The 18,861-nt window shown below is 41.3% G+C and overlaps 1 protein-coding gene across 10 annotated transcripts in view; it reads left to right on the top strand.

Moving 5' to 3' along the window:
- tns2a (tensin 2a) overlaps positions 1-18,861 on the top strand; it is a 76,040-nt gene that overhangs the window by 41,494 nt on the left and 15,685 nt on the right. For 3 of the 10 annotated variants that reach the window (XM_034696854.1, XM_034696856.1, XM_034696853.1), the window contains exons 4-15: positions 6,931-6,969; positions 7,394-7,435; positions 9,450-9,499; positions 9,662-9,688; positions 9,977-10,160; positions 10,421-10,471; positions 10,571-10,693; positions 15,051-15,115; positions 15,601-15,684; positions 16,777-16,889; positions 18,286-18,346; positions 18,783-18,858. In XM_034696854.1, coding sequence (XP_034552745.1) covers positions 6,931-6,969; positions 7,394-7,435; positions 9,450-9,499; positions 9,662-9,688; positions 9,977-10,160; positions 10,421-10,471; positions 10,571-10,693; positions 15,051-15,115; positions 15,601-15,684; positions 16,777-16,889; positions 18,286-18,346; positions 18,783-18,858 — 915 coding nt within the window. The remainder of the gene's footprint in view (positions 1-6,930; positions 6,970-7,393; positions 7,436-9,449; positions 9,500-9,661; positions 9,689-9,976; positions 10,161-10,420; positions 10,472-10,570; positions 10,694-15,050; positions 15,116-15,600; positions 15,685-16,776; positions 16,890-18,285; positions 18,347-18,782; positions 18,859-18,861) is intronic. The other 7 variants (XM_034696855.1, XM_034696861.1, XM_034696860.1 and 4 more) reach the window with 3 other exon arrangements.

Here is an 18,861-nt window from a genome sequence, read left to right as displayed (position 1 = left end):
GAGGTTTCTGTCTGTTGAAAGGAAGTTTTTCCTCGCCGCTATAGCTAAATACTGCGAAGTGCAATGCTCATGGTGGATTAAGGTGGGGTTAGACTGAGTCTTATGCTGTCTTGGTGTTGGGTCTCTGTTCATAATTTGACTTCTAGACCTGCTCTGTTTGTAAAAGCGTCTTGAGGTAATGTTTGTTGTGATTTGGTGCTATACAAATAAAGATTGATTGATTGATTTATGGATTGATTGATTGATTGATAGATACAATGCCTGGTCTCCACAATAAAACACTATGATGTGTTTTGCTGCTATAACTACAATCAGTGAATATATATCTCATTCTTTCCTCAATCATCCCCTTTCCTCTGAAACATGCAGGCCCTCACAAACACTCCTCTCACAAACCAGTTTCTCACACTCACAACATACCAAGGCAGCCACCTCACCCCCTAGTTATCCCTCTCAGAGCCCACAGCTCTTAAGCCATGCGTTGAGCAGAGAGAGAGAGCTGTGCATTATCCATTAGCCATGCTTCTTCTGGCTTTGATGGATCAAAGAGCATGTAAAGAGCTGGAGGAGCCGGGGCCACTGCCGTACAAACAAAACCAACAGAGAGGTGGAAGAGGACAGAGGGACGGCAGATGGAGACTGAGACGGAGGGGAGAGGGCAGGGAAAGAAAAGTAGAGGGTTATGGGGCTAAAAGCTCTGAGTGCCACCAGCTGGACCCACCTGAGAGGAGGCACAGGATTAAGAGAGTTTAGGAGATACTACCCACGTAAAGATTATAAAACAGATCGTGATGTGCGTGATTCTTTTTACTCCTTTTACTCTCGAGTTACTTCAATTTGTTTAGCTTTCTCTGAAAAACACTCAGACACTCGAGTCCAGAGCAAGTTACAACAAGCTACTCATGTGCTGTCTTCAAGGATATTTAGTTTCTGATGGTCACAGGACATCAAACCTGTGACCCTTCAGTTGTTAGACACTTCACGTGCAGGGGAGCGTGATGATGTAAGAACAACAATGGTGGTTTAGGAAAGAGAAGCAGTGAATCATCAGGAAGCCAGGTAAGACTGTAGAAAGCTGTGAGGAAGAAACACAGAATCACAATCAATCATAATCCTTCAGGAGCCAGTTCAGTACTGCTTCAGCTGGGTCTCAGCTTCACTGTTAATAGTAAGTTTGACAGAGGTGTCACTCTGGTGTGCTTTAGCTGCTTGAGCCCAAAATAGAAACAGATTTCCATGTGTGTTTTTTTTGATGCAATTGATGGGTCCTAAGTTTGCTGGATCTGTGAGAATATGTTCATGAAGATAAGAAAATAAGGCACATGGAGGATATATGATTGAAGGCCTTTTTGATAAAGCTTATAGTTAGTGCTGGCTCAGGCTTTGACCAGCTCTTAGTTGCTGCTTTAGGCTTAGACTGTCGGGGGAACTGGCGCACTGGGATCCTATCTCAACCCCCAACTCAGTTGAGGCAGATGGCTGTCTAACATGAGTCTGGTCCTGCTGGAGGTTTCTGCCTGTTAAAGGAAGTTTGTCCTTGCCACTGTAACTTGCTAAATACAGCGAGTTGCAATGCTCATGGTGGATTAAGATGAAATCAGACTGAGTCCTGTCTGTAAGATGGGACTGTATCTTATCCTGTCTTGATGTTGAGTCTTTGTTAATAATAGAACATAGAGTACGGTCTAGACCTGCTCTGTTTGTAAAAGCGTCTTGAGATAACATTTGTTGTGATTTGGCGCTGTACAAATAAAGATTGATTGAGGAGGTTAAAAAAGGCAGGAAGGCACAGAGGTAAGGAAAAGCAAAGCAAAAGTGAAGATGTAAAAAGTACAAGATTTGGAAGGCAGATTGATGACACAGCTGAGGAGAAAAACAGAAAACAATAATAGCATAAACACAAGTGAAGAGGGGGTGAACCACGATGAAGAATCAAGGGGGGAAATTGAGGAAGAGAAAAAAAGTAGAAGAGGAAAAGAGAAATTAACTTACAAACAGAGAGTGAACAAGATGAAAAAGGAAAGGAGGCAAGGGGTCTGAAAAGAGAGGCAGAGGAATGGGTGGAGGTCTGTTAGCAGGAAGTCGGTGCGTAAGTGTTGGCCGGAGGAGATGGAATCTGGTGTGGAGTGTTTTCTCTGGCTTTAGTGGCCGCCCTCTGCAGGCCCCTCCACTGGGCACAGGGATAGAGGGATATGGAAGGATAGATGGGAGAGTGGTGTAAAAGCTTTGACCCAGTTCAAGCCTGATTCATGCTGCTTTCAGAAATAAAAGCAGTGAAGGGTGCAGAGTCAAAATTGGATAACTGTAGTCATAACAACTGGAAATGTAAGACATTGTGGACTACCTCCAAGGTCGGGGAGGAATGAGGAGAAGCTGGAACCGTCGGGTGAAAGCAGAAGGTTTTGATTTTACTTGATATGAGAAGGTTGAAATTATGCATTTTCCAACAACACCACCAGATTTCATTTGGAGTTTTGTGGAAGTAAGAGGCTGACCACCAAACCTTCACTGTTTCCCAGGGCGTTATAAGTTTCCTCCTGGCATATCTGATAAAGTCAAAGATACATTTCTCCCTATAAGGCCCTGAGACACACGTAGTATTACCTCTTTACTCTGACGGATGGAGAGGTGACATTCTGGGAGACAAAAGAAAATAAATTCATCCACTCAAATCATTTTGCTTCATAAACATTTTAGCACAATACTTAGAATTGATCTGCAATTTTCCAATACTTTTTTTTTTGTATAGCACTTTCCAATACACATAACAAAGTGCTTCACAAAAAAAATTAAAAAACAATAAAAGCTAACTGACAGTAAAAGCATAGAGGTAAAACGATAAAGATTAGAATAGATTAACAGAATAAAAACTTTAATATAAAGGTGTTTCTTGAGTAGTGAAGTAAAATGAGGGACTGGCTCTGCAAGTCTGATTTCCTCAAAGACCCTGTCGCCTTAAGTTTTTAGTCTAGACTGTGGAGCAGCAAGCAGAGCACTGCCAGAGGATCTCAGACAGCGTCCTGGTGTATGGAGAGATAAAAGCTCAGGAATGTATTGAGTGGCGAGTCCACGTTGTGCTTTAAATATGATTAAAGTATCGATCCTAAAAACAACAGGGAGCCAATGTAGTAATGTATCGCACCAGGGTGTTGTTCCACTTTTCTCTATCAGAGATGGGTGGGGCCCAGGAGCTTCTCAGGCTGCTCTGACATTTTTGCCACAGTGTCAACAGGCTGAGGTGGAATGTGCCAGACTCCTTCTGTTATTTAAGTATTTCCCAACCTGTTGTACCATTTGTCTGAGGTCATGTGACTGGGATGAAGTAAATCATCTGACTTTGGCAAAAAATAAAACAAGTTTGAAGTCAGATTCTGCTCTCCACTTCCTGCACTAAATCTACCAAACATTTGCCAACCTGTGTTTAACATTTTCAAGTAAAAGAAGAGAGAAACTGCTGCACCTGAAAGTTTGACGCAGTTTAATGCTTGAAATATCTTCATTTTTTAATCACAACAGCATGGAGGTTTTTAAGAAGGTGCCTGTCAACCAAAAATAAAGAGGAAGGGTTGAACAGGCCAAGGCAGATGTGTGTCTAACATGAGTCTGGTCCTGCTGGAGGTTTCTGCCTGTTAAAGGAAGTTTGTCCTTGCCACTGTAACTTGCTAAATGCTGCAAAGTGCTCTGCTCATGGTGGATTAAGATGAGATCAGACTGAGTCCTGTCTGTAAAATGGGACTGGATCTTATCCTGTCTTGATGTTGGGCATTTGTCTAGACATCTTCTCTCTTTGTCAAGAGTCTTCAGATAACATTTATTGTGAATTGGCATGATATAGATAGAGATTGGTTGATTGAACAGATTAGGAAAGATGTAATTGCTCTCTAGCCATGGTTGTAAAGAGATTTGGATCAATTAAGTAAAATGATCAAAGGAGAGTAAACCTTAAAGCGCCACAACTCAGGCCTAGTCCTGCGATAGAGAGTATTGACCTGATTGAAAACTGCATTTTGATCTGAGTCTCGTATGTCTTTGCAGATTATATTTTCTATCTAAACACGCTATCATAAAAGAAAAGATAGGAAAATGAAACTGCTTTTGTTCGCTGGAATGAAAGGAAATTAGAGCCTGACGCAGCCCAAACCAATGGTTGTCCCAAAAGAGAACTCCAACAAAGGAGGTACAGGAGATACACGTCCCTGCGGAGATGGAAAAGTACACAAATTATCAGCGTGAGTCATTCAGGGACAGGGTCCAGTTGTCATTTGATAGCTGGTTTTCAACCTGAACCTGTTTCCTGTGACTTCTGTCAAACACGCCAAGTCTGGATTTAGCTCATTATCTGTTCCTTTGACTTCCTGTTGACGTCTTTTGTTGTGTATTCTCACAAGAACAAATCAGAGACTAAGCTTGATGGTCAAGAAAAAAAAGAAGACAGAATGATTAATACTGGCTGCACACACATGCACAAACACACTGTGGTGACACCCCCCCAAGTTCAGGACCTGTGTAACTTCCCTTCTGTGCACAATGAGATATACACAAGCCCATGCCCTTTTCCTGTGTCCAAATAAACAGGCCAGAAAGGGCTAAGTAGTGGGAACACTGCTTTATATATGTGTGTGTGTTTGCACGTGTATATGTTCGTGTGTAGTGTGTATTACGTAAGTATGACTGTGGACCCCTCAGCCCTCTTCATTAGCGCGGCTGTTCAGCTCCTGCTTCCTCTGGTCACAGTTCATGGACCCGTCAGCCCAAAACAGACATGGGAGTTGGATTTGTCTGTTTGTGTATGTTTCCGTCCGAGCGCTCCTCCAGACGTGTAGCTGACTTGATTTGGCTTCACATTTGCAGATACTTTACATTTATAAACACTCTCAAGCATTAGCTGAACTTATTTACGTGGCACTTGAGTGTATCAAGTAGTTTAACAGACAGTGTTTGTTCTCTATTCATCATCGTGTTCCTCTTTGAATATTCCTCCCTCAGTCTGGCCTCAGTTCTGCACTGCTCAGCCGATATCAGTGAAATGTTGTCTTAATCTTAGATGGGCAGAACTCCCAGCTCAAAGAGAGATACTACATCAACATGATTAAATGAGCTTCAAGGTATTTTTCCAATGACATGTTCCTTCTCAACCTGTTGGCACTTACTGGTAGTTAAATTGATGCAAAGAAAAGGACTCCTGACATGTTTGGACACAAGGTTTGATTGGGGTATGTTCATGGGAATGTCTAGTGATGGGAATCTTAACATAGCATTTTGTAAGAATAATCTTATTCATAGCTATTGGTCATGAACTCTGCAAAGCAATATTAAACAGCACAGCAAACCTTGCCTTTGCATTATTTTGGGCTGCTTAAATAAGATGGAACTTAAGCCTACCGGTACATCTTTAGCTATCGAATTAACCAATTATTTGTCTTTTGTTCAACCTGTTCAAAGATCGTATGAGAGTTTAGCTAAACTATCATGTGTCATTACTGTGAGCTGCTTTTAAAGAATACAACAAACAGCTTGATTTGGCCACTGTTTTATTGTCTGTGGGGCCAAAACTAAAATGTTTATTCTCATGATTTCATAAATATTTTGTGTTAGAATTATGTCTAACATGCTATTCATCATTAACACTAGAAGGGCCAGAATTCCATTTCTACCAGAAAGGCCAGGTGTGGTCATTTTTACTGCCAGATTCTAAATTGTATTATTTGTTATTATAAATACCCAATATAAAGAATGATATGTTGATTGTTTAAGGATATACTAAATATTTATATATAGGATGAAACTTTCCTCACCGAGTCACTTTTATCTGCTTCTTATTCAGATAGATCACCGGTCTGCGATGTCCAATTCCTGGAACATCTGTCAGGCTTCCTCAGCAGTTATTTCTCTCTTTGAGCTTCTCTTTGCTAAAATAGAGTTTTCTATTTTTCTCAGTTTCAATCCAAAACCTTTCAAATTGCTTTGTACACTAACTATCCGGTCTCTACGCTTTATAGAGACAATGATAATTGCCAACCAACCGAGAGGCATATGCCCGGTGTGAAAAAGTATCTGTGGCCGAAGTAGGTAAAAATAATCATATAATTGTTGTCTTTTGTGAAATTTGTATGAATTGCATTTTAAATACGTAAACACACAACTCTAGGAAAAATCAGGAACCGGCAGCACTGTAATCTTTAATTCAACAAAATGACCCCCATGGGCGTTCTAGTGTTAAGCAGAACAGCTAGCCAACTTAAAGCTCCTGTGAGTTTTTGGCTGCCTATAAAATGTACTAAAATTCAAACTGACGCCACAGTAAGACCTTCTGTTTAAAATCAAACAAGGTCATTATTTATAAGATTGTGACTATATTGAAATTCTGAGTGCACTAGACCACTGTTGCAGGGTAAGTGTCAGATGTAGTGATAAACTGTGCATTACCAAACAGACTTTATTTACATTTTATGTGGTCTTGTCACAGCGAGTGTTGTTACATGTTTGTTGTCCTTTTTTTTTTTCTTGGATGTAGTGGTAGTGTGAGATTTTTCTTCAGAAAACAAAACTTAAACATGCACAGGACAAATCCAGCAAAAACTTCAAAAAACAAAAGTTCCTTCCAGAGGCTTTAACTGAGGCTAGCCCCTGTTAGCTAACTTTTGAAAGCTGATCCCAAAGTCCCTCAATGTAAAAACATATCGTTTCAGGGTCGACTACAGGCTGAACTGTGAGTCAGAAACTGGTGATTTTGGTGGAATTTCCCGTCTTTCTTTCTTTTTGTTTCTTTCTTTCTTTGCTTGTTGTTGTTGTTTTTTGTCTGAGGTATAATTCTCTCTTATTGATCTCCTTTAGATCTCTGACTCCCTCCAGGCTGCAGCAAATAGACTGATGTTTTATGTGTGTGAGTCAGACTTGTGTTAAATGTGGCTGTCTCTGTGTGTTTTCTAGGTGACCTCAGCCTGCATCCCTGCTCCCTCCAATGATCTGGTAAGTCCTCTTCACACATCCATTTCTGTTCCTCAACAGTATCCTGCATGTGAGTTGTAGTTACGAGGTATGGCTTCCCGAAACCACAGTATGGTTTCCTGCGGCTGAATTCCTTTTGGGAAGCCGAGGCCTCAGTGTAGTGTGAGCTCGGTTCATTCCTGGAGCGCTGTAGGATTTCACCTCAGGAGGAAAACGAGTGGATGTTGCTTCAGGAAGTAGTAATGTTTATCCATTAGAGTGTGTTTGTTTAATTAACTCTCCTTTCCTTCCTCGGCATCCTCCTCCTCTTCTTCTCCTCCTTCTTCCCCGCTCTCACCTCCTCTCAACCTCCTCCCTTTGCCCCACTTCCTCTCACCATCCTCCTCTTCACATTCTTCGGTCCTCTCTTCTTTTTTATCCTGTCACCGCTCCTTCATGCATCCAGCAGCGCAGAGGGACCGCTCCTTCTCGACACACCCAGCACCTGGTGAGCACACTGTAACCTCACATCCTGACTCCTGGTCGTCCTCATCCCCACACTTTCTCCCTGCAGTCACCCTTATCTTTTCCTCCCATGTTCACAGTCACACTTTTAATCTTGACACATTTTAAAGTTGTCAGGGAGAAACTTTCTTTGAACTTGACTGAACACATATTCAGCAGACGAGATTACATCGAGGCCACTTGGCTTCAGTGTCCACTTGGCTTCAGTGCTGTTTACAACTCTTGATTGAGAAGCGTCAGGAAAGTTTGTTCCAAGTTTTACAGAGAAGGAAGCATCACAGAGTCACTCCAAGATGAAGGTTGTTGTATGTTTTTAATTAATTGAGTGTTATATTGTCAAACTGGCAGAATAGACCTAAGGACAACACTACGGAAAGACTGCTTGAAAACTCACCTGCTGTGCATTAAATCTCAGTATGTCAACTTTTGACCTATCAGATGGAGTCCTGGATAAATGGAATGATAAATATATTTAGACCAACTGGACAAAAGGACAAAGCTGCAGCATCACCACTCAAAATACTAGCCAGCAAATATTATAATTTAAAAACACTGAGGAGTTTTAAAATTATTTTTAAAATAGTGTCACTTTTATACAGATGCCTCTTTGTGACCTACATACAGATTCAAAATCAGATAACTTTATCGATCCCAGCAATTAAGTGTACAGCCTACCAGCTAATACAACAAACAAAACTAACAAACAGACAAACACTATCAGTCACAACCAAGCGGCAACCTCTGGTATTAAAGCTGGGGTTGGTAGTCAGATTTAGATCCACTGTTTGTTATACTGGTTAAAATGATCTTTATGTCCCGATGGCGATCAATAAAAGCGGTCAAAAAAGCTTCTATCTACAGCCGGAGTGAACCTGGAAAACACCAACCAATCCCTGCCATCAGGAGCCAAATGATGAAACCAATCAAATCCCGTCCTGCCGTTCTGCCCGCCTCCTGCAAAGCGTACATTTCATGTTTGTTTGTGTTTTTAACTTTCACTATGTTTTGGTGTTTTCTTACCGCTGAGTGAGACATGAGTTGACGTAGTGCAAAACACAAACAATGTGCTGAGGACCGGTTTTGAATCAGTCACCATCATATGGTCGTGAATCAGCGGCGCTTGTGCATGTGAGCGGGGGCGTCGTTTTGGAGGAGCTCTGTCATTTAGACAGAGGAAATGCTACATTCAAATTCATGCTAGTTTTCTGTGAATACCAACCCTAGCTTTAAAATATGAAGCCAATGCAGAAGTGTTATAAACTGCAGTTCAGCGATCGTCCACTTGAGGCTGGCTGCAGAAACCACATACACACCCATTCAAAGAAGCCGATCTTTACAGCAGAAATAAACATGTTTACAGCCTGGTTCAAAAAATGGTTTAGGTCTGAAGAGCTCATTTCTGTCAGCACACACTGAATTGGGGTGGGGGGGGATTTTTGTATAACTCGTTATTTTTTAAGATATTAAACTTACGAGTTTTGCCCAAATAAGGACATGGCTGACTTGATGGACAGGTGGGCACCCTGTAGCTGTTAGCCAAAAGGCTAAAGGCCCGCCTCTTTACCTCACACTAGCTCGGACGAAGTAAGGTTGAGTTCAGCAACTCAAATATGGCACCCGCTTCAAAACAGGGCTTCTGAAACAGATGGGTGATGTCACGGATGTTATGTCTATTTATTATACAGTCTATGGTTATAACACTCAACATGTCAGTGACAACAGATCTTAAAAAAGAGCTTGTCATAAAAATAATAAAATAGTAATTTAATCTACAGAATAGTACAGAATACATGCTATAAAACACCTTAGAAACTATGTAAAATGTGATTATCAGTTACAGGATTGGTTATTTCTTTATATTGATCAGCGTGAAAACACCACAGATTTCATCCAGAGGGGTCACACAAGAATAATTTGAAAGTTGTCTTTAAGCTATCATCACCAATATGTAAAAGTTATGAGTTATAAATCTATCTTTGTGTGTTTTTTTCTCACAGGGTTCCACCAAGTCTCTGACCTACACCAAACAGAGGAACACCCTCCCCAGGTAAAGGACATCTTATTCACATTTTCCCAAATTTTGATTATTAAGAAATCATGCAATACAACATAACATCCCCCTGTTTACACATTCACACTGCTCTACTCTTTGCTCCTGTTATCTCTCTCTTTGTTTCTGTCTTCTTGTCACTTGTGCTCACACTTACAGCCACCTCCCCTGCACTCATTCAAAAAGGTTCAGTGTCAAACATGTGATGGAGAAAGTTTGCTTTTGATCTGACCTATCTGCTACTCACAGTATCCAGTTTTGTCTCTATTCTTCTCCTCTTTTATTTCACCTTTCTCTCCATCCAGCTAGCCAAGAGTTGTATAAGACTGTGCAAGAAGAAACACGTTCATTTAGAGCTGCCCCAAACACATCCTGACCCATGTCCACCTGTCTCTGTCTCTGTTTCTCTGCATGATCACACACCCCCTCCTACTCTCTCTTCTCTCCTTCTCTTCCTCCTCACTGTCCCTGCAGGAGCTTCAGTGTGGATCGTGTGATGGAGAGAGTGATGGAGCGCCACTACGACTTCGACCTGACCTACATCACCGAGCGGATCATCTCCGTCTTCTTCCCCCCGAAGCTTGAGGAGCAGAGATATCGTATCAACCTGAAGGAGGTGGCAGCCATGCTCAAATCCAAACACCAGGACAAATTCCTGGTGAGGGAGCAGACATGCAGAGCACATTGTCTGTCTGTGGTGCTTTGTGGTGTTTGTTACAGAAGTGATTTCACCTCCCTCCTCTCTGTTTTAGTTTAAATGTTTGCTGCACAATAGACAAAAGAAACATATAGCCACAGGAAGTTGCCAAGAACACTCACAACCCACAAATTAGTAGTTTGTTTGTTTGTCCTGGCACACCCATGATAAAATAAACTAAATGATGACTTGGCACAGTGATTTACATCTTTCTGTTTCAGCTCCTGAACCTCTCCGAGAGACGCCACGATATAACGCGACTCAATCCAAAGGTAAAGTTTTCATATTGTTGTTCTTCTTAAAGATTGAGCTCACAGTCTGCAGTGAAATGTCTTTAACATGGTTTTCCCCTTTTCCATATAAACCAACAGGTTCATGACTTCGGCTGGCCAGACCTCCACGCCCCACCTCTGGATAAGATCTGTGCCATATGTAAGGCCATGGAGACATGGCTGACCTCTGACCCCCAGCACGTGGTGGTCCTGCACTGCAAGGTTAGAGTTCAGGGTGCGACCAAGGTTTTTCAGGCAGATGTGGCATTTTTTCCCAGGCCCCAGAGAGCAGATTCATCAAAGTGTAGCCCTGAGTTTCACAAATCATCCTTCTCGGCAATATGTATTCATAAAAATGTCAAATGTAACAGCATCAAGGGTCAAATAAGTACCAAAGTTCACATGAAACAGTGTAAGCTACTTTTAATTCTACATGTAATCAATCAATCAATCTTTATTTGTATAGCGCCCCAATCACAACATACGTTATCTGAAGACTCTTTACAAGCAGAGCAGTTCTAGACCGTACTCTATGTTCTATTATTAACAAAGACCCAACATCAAGACAGGATCAGATCCAGTCCCATCTTACAGGCAGGACTCAGTCTGATCTCATCTTAATCCACCATGAGCAGAGCACTTTGCAGCATTTAGCAAGTTACAGTGGCAAGAACAAACTTCTTTTAACAGGCAGAAACCTCCAGCAGGACCAGACTCATGTTAGACAGATATTTAAGTGTGTTTCCGTGAAAAGCAGGCAGCAAAGGTAGTGAAAGACTTGTTGTGAATATTGGTTGGTTTTATACAGTTGCCAGAGGTGCCTCAGAAACATTCAAAAACACAGCTTCGTACTATAACTGCTTGTTAGCATGTAGACTCAGGAAGGAGGGGCATACAAATTCTAAAGCATTTGAATGTAAAATGTAAGCACCAATCCTCAATTAGTGGATTAGTCACAGATATTATGTTTTCCAGTAAGTGATCAACTCTAAAGAATCATTAAGATGTCCTCAAATAAACAAAATATTTGCAGTTTAGCTTTTAGTTTGATTTTGTTGGAAATTTAAAGTTAAAGGCTGTATAATATTGTATTCTGTGTCAATATTGTATACGTGTAGTGGATATTTCAAGCGTCTTTTAATCAGATTAGATCAGATCATCCATCCATCCTTTATAACACTTATCCAGTTCAGGTTTAGCGGGGGCTTGACCCTATCACAGCTGTCATTGGGCGAGAGGAAGAGCACACCTGGACAGGTCACCAGCCTATCACAGGGCTAACATGTAGACAGACAACCAGATACACTCACAGCTAAAGGCCATTTTAGAGTGACCAGTTAACCTGATGTCGGAGGAGGGAACCCACACATGCATGAGAACATGCAAAGGCCCAGGAACCTTATACAACAGCGCTAACTACTGCACCACCATGCAGCCCCAAACCAACTCAACTCAATTGATTTAAGTCAAATTTATTTATGCTCAACTAACCTGTTACTCACTTTCATTACTGATGACTATAGTGCCTGTTGCCGGACACTTTTTAGATCGAAATTGCAGTTTTAAAAAAATAATTTGGTTATGTTTTCAGTATATCTGACAATGTAAAATTTGCTACAGAAGTAGTCATGAACAAAATCTACGTTTCCATCAGAAGTACGAATATTTTTCATGCATCAGAATGTCTTATCTTGATACACTGTTGCAGAGTTTCATCTAAAAATAGTGCATCGTATTAATATATAGATATTTGTTTTCAGTTCAATTTAAACAACTTTATGAATCCCTAAAGAGGGAAACAATTCAGATCAGAATGTGCATACATATGTATATAATAAACCACACTTGCTCCCATCAAATCACTGTACAAGCAAACATTAAAGGTACTGGACAAGAAGCCCAAAAGTTATCACTACTGCAATATCATACAGAAGTATAACCTCTTAACTTTTGAAAATGTTGTGGGTTTTGCTGATACTTGTTTAGTGTTTAAAGTGATAAATGGTCTGGCTGCTCCCACATTAAAAGAGATTATATCACTGCATGCAGATAATGGAAGAACAACTAAGACAGCAAATAGAGGTGACTGTGTCATACACCACAGATCTTCTGAATTTGGTAAATCAGCCCTCTCTATTAGAGCAACAACTGCTTGGAACTCTTTACTGAGTAAGAGAGTGCTGCAGCTTTGCTGAATTTAAGTTCAGGATGAAATCATGGCTAAAATCAACCCAATCATGTACTCATCACACTTAAATATAACGACCTCCATAGTGTAGTGCTTTTAGCTATTTACATTTTATTATTATTAAGGGATAAAAAGGTTAGACTTTAAAAAAGGTAAAAAGTCCATAAAAAGAAAACTCCTTAAACTAATTTAACTGCAGAGATTAAAGATTTTTTTTAAAATTCACATTAAGAGCAGACAAACGAATGACAGGAACACAAACACAAGCTGCTCTGGGGTCACACAGGTACATGAGCACCTTTAAGATCAAAGTCAGGTAAATGAACGATGTAAAATCTTTTCCTCGTATGTGTGTTGGTTTAACTTCACTAAATGTGGAATAAGAAGTACTGTTGAAGAGACAAATAAACAGATTAAATTGGTGTTTTGGTTTATCACTGATGATATAACAGTGGTCATTTATAAATGTAAACATCCCTCTTAGTTAAAGTTTCCTTCACTTGCTTTCCTCGCCTTTCATAATTTATGATGCACAAGTTAGATGTTACAGTTAAAGCGTACCTCAGCTCAAACCAAAATTGCAGAGTGCACCATAAACTGAAATTCAATCAGCTTATCTCCCCTTGCCAAAGAGGAAACCAAACAATTTAGAAGAAACTGTGTCAAATTCGATTTTAACTTTAGCTATTTATTGATGTCATCCTGTCAGGCGTGTTTAAACCGAACCACCACTACCAAACAGAGAGCAGCCAACACGGAGGGCGAGCGAGCTCCCACGGCCTGTCTTCGTGTTTCATTCACTGGTTTTGGTTACGAGAACTGAAATACTAAAACCAGACGTCTTCTGTGGTCTGCTGGCTCCCCAGAACATTCCAGCTACATGCATTTTCCCCACAGCTGCACATCACACCACAGATGTGAATAAACAAGTTTTTGTCAATGAAGGAATTCCAGAGCGAGACACATTGAGGAAAACATGCTTTAATTTGTGCTCAGTGTGGAGGGTGCAGAGTGTGCTTGTATCTGGAGGGGTCACATTAGGAATCTGAGGCTGGAATGTCTTTGGAATGTGTCAGGAAGTACAGAGCTCCCGGTGTGAGAAAACACTACAGGGAGCTTTTTAATTTGAACTCAAGCTGCTGGTCAACATCTTTCTGTGTCCCTGTGTCTTTGTATCGAACATAAGCTCTGCAGTCTAAACTTTCACTTTCTGAAAGCTGTAAAAATCAGCTGTCCTTGTACAAACACAAGGACGAGAGTGCTCATATTTTTGGCCCGTCTTAATTTATAACTCAAATGTGAGCTGAACAGTTCCTAAGAATGTATGAATAAAGCTTTTAAAGAGACCGTATAAAAGATGGATGTAGTCTCTGTGACGTCGCCCATTTGTTTCTTTCATGTTGAAGCCCATCTTGTTGGAAATGCTGACTCCACCTAATATTCAGTCAACCTAGACACAGACACAGGAGATGGAGCTGAGGTCAGCTTTTAGCCTCCTGGTGAACAGCTACGAGACTCATCTGTCAGACTACTTAGCCGTGCCCCCAGTTATGCAAATGTATCTGCAACTCCAACCCTTTATATTACCCTAACAGATGCATCAAAGAAAGAAATGATCTATGTGCAGAGTGTATGAATAAATAAATGAGCTACATACTTAAAGATCATGAGATCGACAGGTTGAATGGTGCAGCTTCAGCAGTGATGGGGGGGTTGTACCGGACCGTCATGGTGAAGAGGGAGCTGAGCCGGAGGGCAAAGCTTTCAATTTACCAGTCTGTCTACGTTCCAACCCTCACCCATGGTCATGAGCTGTGGGTCCTGACCGAAAGAATAAAATCTATGATACAAGCAGTTGAAATGAGTTGGGGGTCTTGTCTCAGCCTTGGAGAGAGGGTCAGGAGCTCAGACATCCGGAGGGAGCTCAGAGTAGCTTTGCGTCGAAAGGAGTCAGCTGAGGTGGTTCAGGCATCTGATAAGGATGCCTCCAGGACGCCTCCCTTTAGAGGTGTTTAAGGCACGTCCAACTGGGAGAAGGCCAGGGGTAGACCCAGAACTACTTTTCGGGATTATATATCCCACCTGGTCTGGGATCGCTTCGGGATTCCCCAGGAGGAGTTCGAAAGTGTTGCTGGGGAGAGGGATGTCTGGGTCGATTTGCTTGGACTGCTACCTCTGCAACCCGACCCCAAATAAGCAGAAGAAAATGGATGGATGGATGGATGGATGGATGGATGGATGGCATATTTGAAACAGATTTTTGAAGCGGGCCTGAAACATGTTTGATTGTGCTGTAAAAATGGACACTATAACATGGACCTAATTCTTCAGATTTAACCTGCGCTGTTCTCCCTCCATCATCTGATGACATGTCTCCTCTCTCTCCTGCAGGGCAACAAAGGCAAAACAGGAGTCATCATTGCAGCCTACATGCACTACAGCAAAATCTCTGCAGGGTGAGAGTGTGTGACACATCTACATCTACGATCATTGAAAACAAATACAGCAGATATTTATAGTAGAATGTCCACATGTCAGAGATGATTTGACTGACATGCAGACCTGTGTATGTCTTAATGTTTTAAACTCACCTATTCAAAAGTGCATGTTTAAAAATGATTGCAACATCCTCTGCTAATTTAAGAATCTGCAGCTGAAGATTTCCGTTGATAAGTCCTGTGATTGATTATGCTCAGTGGACTCTGCAGTGGAACAGTGGAAACTGGTTTATCCTGTGGCGGATTCCAGCTGTATCCTCTCCATATACTCTCCAGCATTGAGACAGTCTGGTGCAAGTCCCATGATGGAAATTGTTGGCTAAAAGTATCTGTGTGTGTGTGTGTGTGTGTGTGTGTGTGTGTGTGTGTGTGTGTGTGTGTGTGTGTGTGTGTGTGTGTGTGTGTGTGTGTGTGTGTGTGTGTGTATTTGCATGTATTTGCAGGGCGGATCAGGCTCTCAGTACTCTCGCCATGAGGAAGTTTTGTGAAGATAAGGTGTCCTCTTCCCTCCAGCCGTCCCAAAACAGGTAGAGGCCACCGGATGAAAGAGGGGAAATTGGGGAGTGGGAGGTGAAGGGGTTGGAGTTGGGGGGTGAGGGTTTCCAACATCATAGCTGAGGTTAGTAAATGCATCCACTTCAGCAAGAGCAAGAGGAAACAGCTGTTAGCTTGAAGCTCTTCGTAGAACAGCTTCTGATTACTTTATTTTAAATGTCAGGTTAAAGTCTTTGACACAGAAGAGCAGATTTAACATGTCACAGTATGAAAGGTTGGTGTAGCGGCACAGCTGGGAAGATGACTCACTGTCACACTGTCATGGTTAAGAGAGGAAAAACAGGTCATTACTCACTCATTAGTAACATCTGAGCGTTTCCTACTGTATAAGGTCAAACTCTCTGCTAATGAGGATAATTTAATTTAGTAAAAAAGGGCAAAGAAGAAAGAGACATACGTACTTCACTGATCCCCACAGGGAAGTTCAGTTTCTTCTCTCTGTTATTGAACATGCAACACACAAGGAGGGTTCCATGGACATGCCTATAACCTGGACCAGGACTTGAGCCCCTGCAGTTCCCAAGCCAAGTTCCTGCAGAATGAATTACAATGATCCTGAAGCAGACTTTCAGTGTAAAGAAATGCACCTGAGTTAAAGTATTTAAGTAATGAAAATAAACCTGGTCAAAAGTCGATCATACTTTCCACAGAGCTAGTTATTTTACACTCTGGACAGGGTCAGGCCTGCAGTATCCCTTTGCGTACAGGCTTTATGCTAAGCTAAGCTAAATATCACGTGGATATAACTCTATTTTTAGCCGATAGACATAAGACCAGTATGCTGCAAGGGAGAAAAGCTCACAGTCTGAAGAAAATGACAGCCACAAAATGTGAAGTAAAAATGTTGATGAATCAGGATGTAGAGTTACAGACACTGGAAAAGAAATGAAACCTTCTTTTTGAATCTGTCTGTGTTTCTCCTTTGAAGAATCCACTGTGGCTGGCTCGCCTTTTCTCTCTCTCAGTCACCATCTGTTTTTGGTATTCCTAAATCCTATCACACTTTTTTTATTTTATAAAGATCTTGCTCACTCCTCCTCTATCTCCCTCTCTCTCTCTCTTAGGTATATCTATTACTTTGGAGGCCTTCTGTCAGGGGCGATCAAGATGAACAGCAGCCCTCTCTTCCTCCACCAAGTCCTCATCCCATGTCTCCCAAACTTCCAGGGTGAAGGAGGTGAGATAGTTTTAAGACCTTAGAGCCAATATTGCTTTTAAAAGACGATTTACTCAGACAGTTCAGAACATTTTATATGTGAATTGTGTGGTTTGTGAGATAAAAAGAAAGGAGATGACTTTGAAAAGATTGATGCACACAACAAAACTGTATTATTCTGAAAGTATCAGCTAGTTTAATTGAACAAAAGTCTTAACATAAACTTGATGCATCACATCACGACTAAAAGCTGTCATACAAAAATCTGTCATGAAGCTAAAAGACACAAGCCGAAAAGGTATTCTTTCAAGCACCAAATATGTTAATTCATGTTTTACATCTGCAAAAAATATGAAGTATTCGGGCTTTGTGATGACACATGTTTATTTATTTGCATATTTTGTGCAAAAGTTGGCGATACAGACAGTTTTGTTTAATAACACATGGTTTTCTTGGACTTTTATTACTTCAATATTTGACTTAAGTTTTCCTCCTGGCCTGTGGGAGACAATTATTACATCACTTTTGCCAAAATCCACATTTTTATTTAAAAATAACAGATTCTCCTTCCAATCTGACTCACTGATTCACTCCTTCATGATTCCTCCTACAAGACTCTCAGAAGGCGGTACAGGTTTTGGAGAAGATGTGTGAATCAGAATTGGACAAATAGACCCCACGTTTCCTCAGTATTAAAACACTGATGAAATCATTTTCATAATAAACTTTTAATTCTATTTATTAAACCCTTAAGGATTTAGCACCTGCACTTCCTTTTATGGGCGTATTTTATGAGCTGAGCAGATATCGTGATAAATCATTACTGATCACACGGTCGCTGTATCATGACGTATTTGTTATTGTTGGCGATGTATTGGGAATTGAATCAGATACTGAGGCACCCTGCAATCTCCACCTTTAATTAACTAAACTGACATGTACCCGCTTGTCTCTGATCTGATTTTGTGCCTCTGTTAGCAAATAAAATATATCTTTAAAATGTATTTACGGGGGCAACGTTTGCCTAGCAGTTTAAGTGAGCGCCCCAAATGCAGAGGCAGTAGTCCTCGTTGCTGCGGATGCTGCATGTCTCCTCGCCTTCTACTCGCATCTCTCTTGAGCTGTCCTATCCAGTAGAGCCAAAAATGCCCCAAAAATACAACTTCTAAAAAAATGCATTTACGACAAGCTGTCAGTGTTGGCATGGTGCTCTGTCAGGCTTCCCTCCTGAATCACAGCCGTGTTACTGACTCACCGCTCTCAGATGGGCACATTCACCCTCCGCCCACACAAACTAGTCTGTTTATCTTTAATCTGATGATCAAGTCCAGAAGGCGGGGGTGGCAGTCAGCACATTCCTCCGTCCTCCACGATGATAATGCCTGCTGTGTCTAATTTTTCTCTCTCCTCCTTCTAGGCTACTTCCCCTTCTTGAAGATCTACCAGTCCATGCAGTTGGTGTACACTTCAGGCATTTAGTGAGTCTTTGTTGCTGTCATGTGGACAAATGATTGCACAGATAACCAGAGCGCTATTTGTTGGCTCTGAGATGTTTTCCTTTGAGACCTTTCATGAGGTTTTAACAGCGTTATGAAGTATTTAAAGAGAGAGGAGAGAAGGAAACCGCACAAAGAGCATGTTTCTTTTCTTCTCTTTCTTCTTCCCTCAGGGTTTATTGTTTAGCTCAAGGCCTTTCTAAGTAATGAAGTGATTAAAGTCACTGTCGGATGAAAACTTGATCAGTTTAGATCATTCAAACAAATACAACCAAAGTTTTGTGAGAACATACACCCAACTAAATCAGTCTTTCACAGTGTGTCAGTTTTGGTCCCTCAGTTTATCTTCTTCTGTTTCCTGTTTTTGTTTTTTCTGATTTTCTGACTGGCTTGTTTGTGTACACTGTGTCGTCTACAGTGACCTTCAAGGCACCGGAGGCAGGCGGCTGAGTGTGACCATCGAGCCGGCGCTGCTGCTAAAGGGAGACATCATGGTG

Source organism: Notolabrus celidotus, chromosome 11 (assembly GCF_009762535.1).
Source record: "Notolabrus celidotus isolate fNotCel1 chromosome 11, fNotCel1.pri, whole genome shotgun sequence".
In the NCBI taxonomy this organism is placed as follows: Eukaryota; Metazoa; Chordata; class Actinopteri; order Labriformes; family Labridae; genus Notolabrus; species Notolabrus celidotus.
The sequence above is the reverse complement of the archived record's forward strand: the minus strand, read 5'-3'. Positions and strand labels throughout refer to the sequence as shown.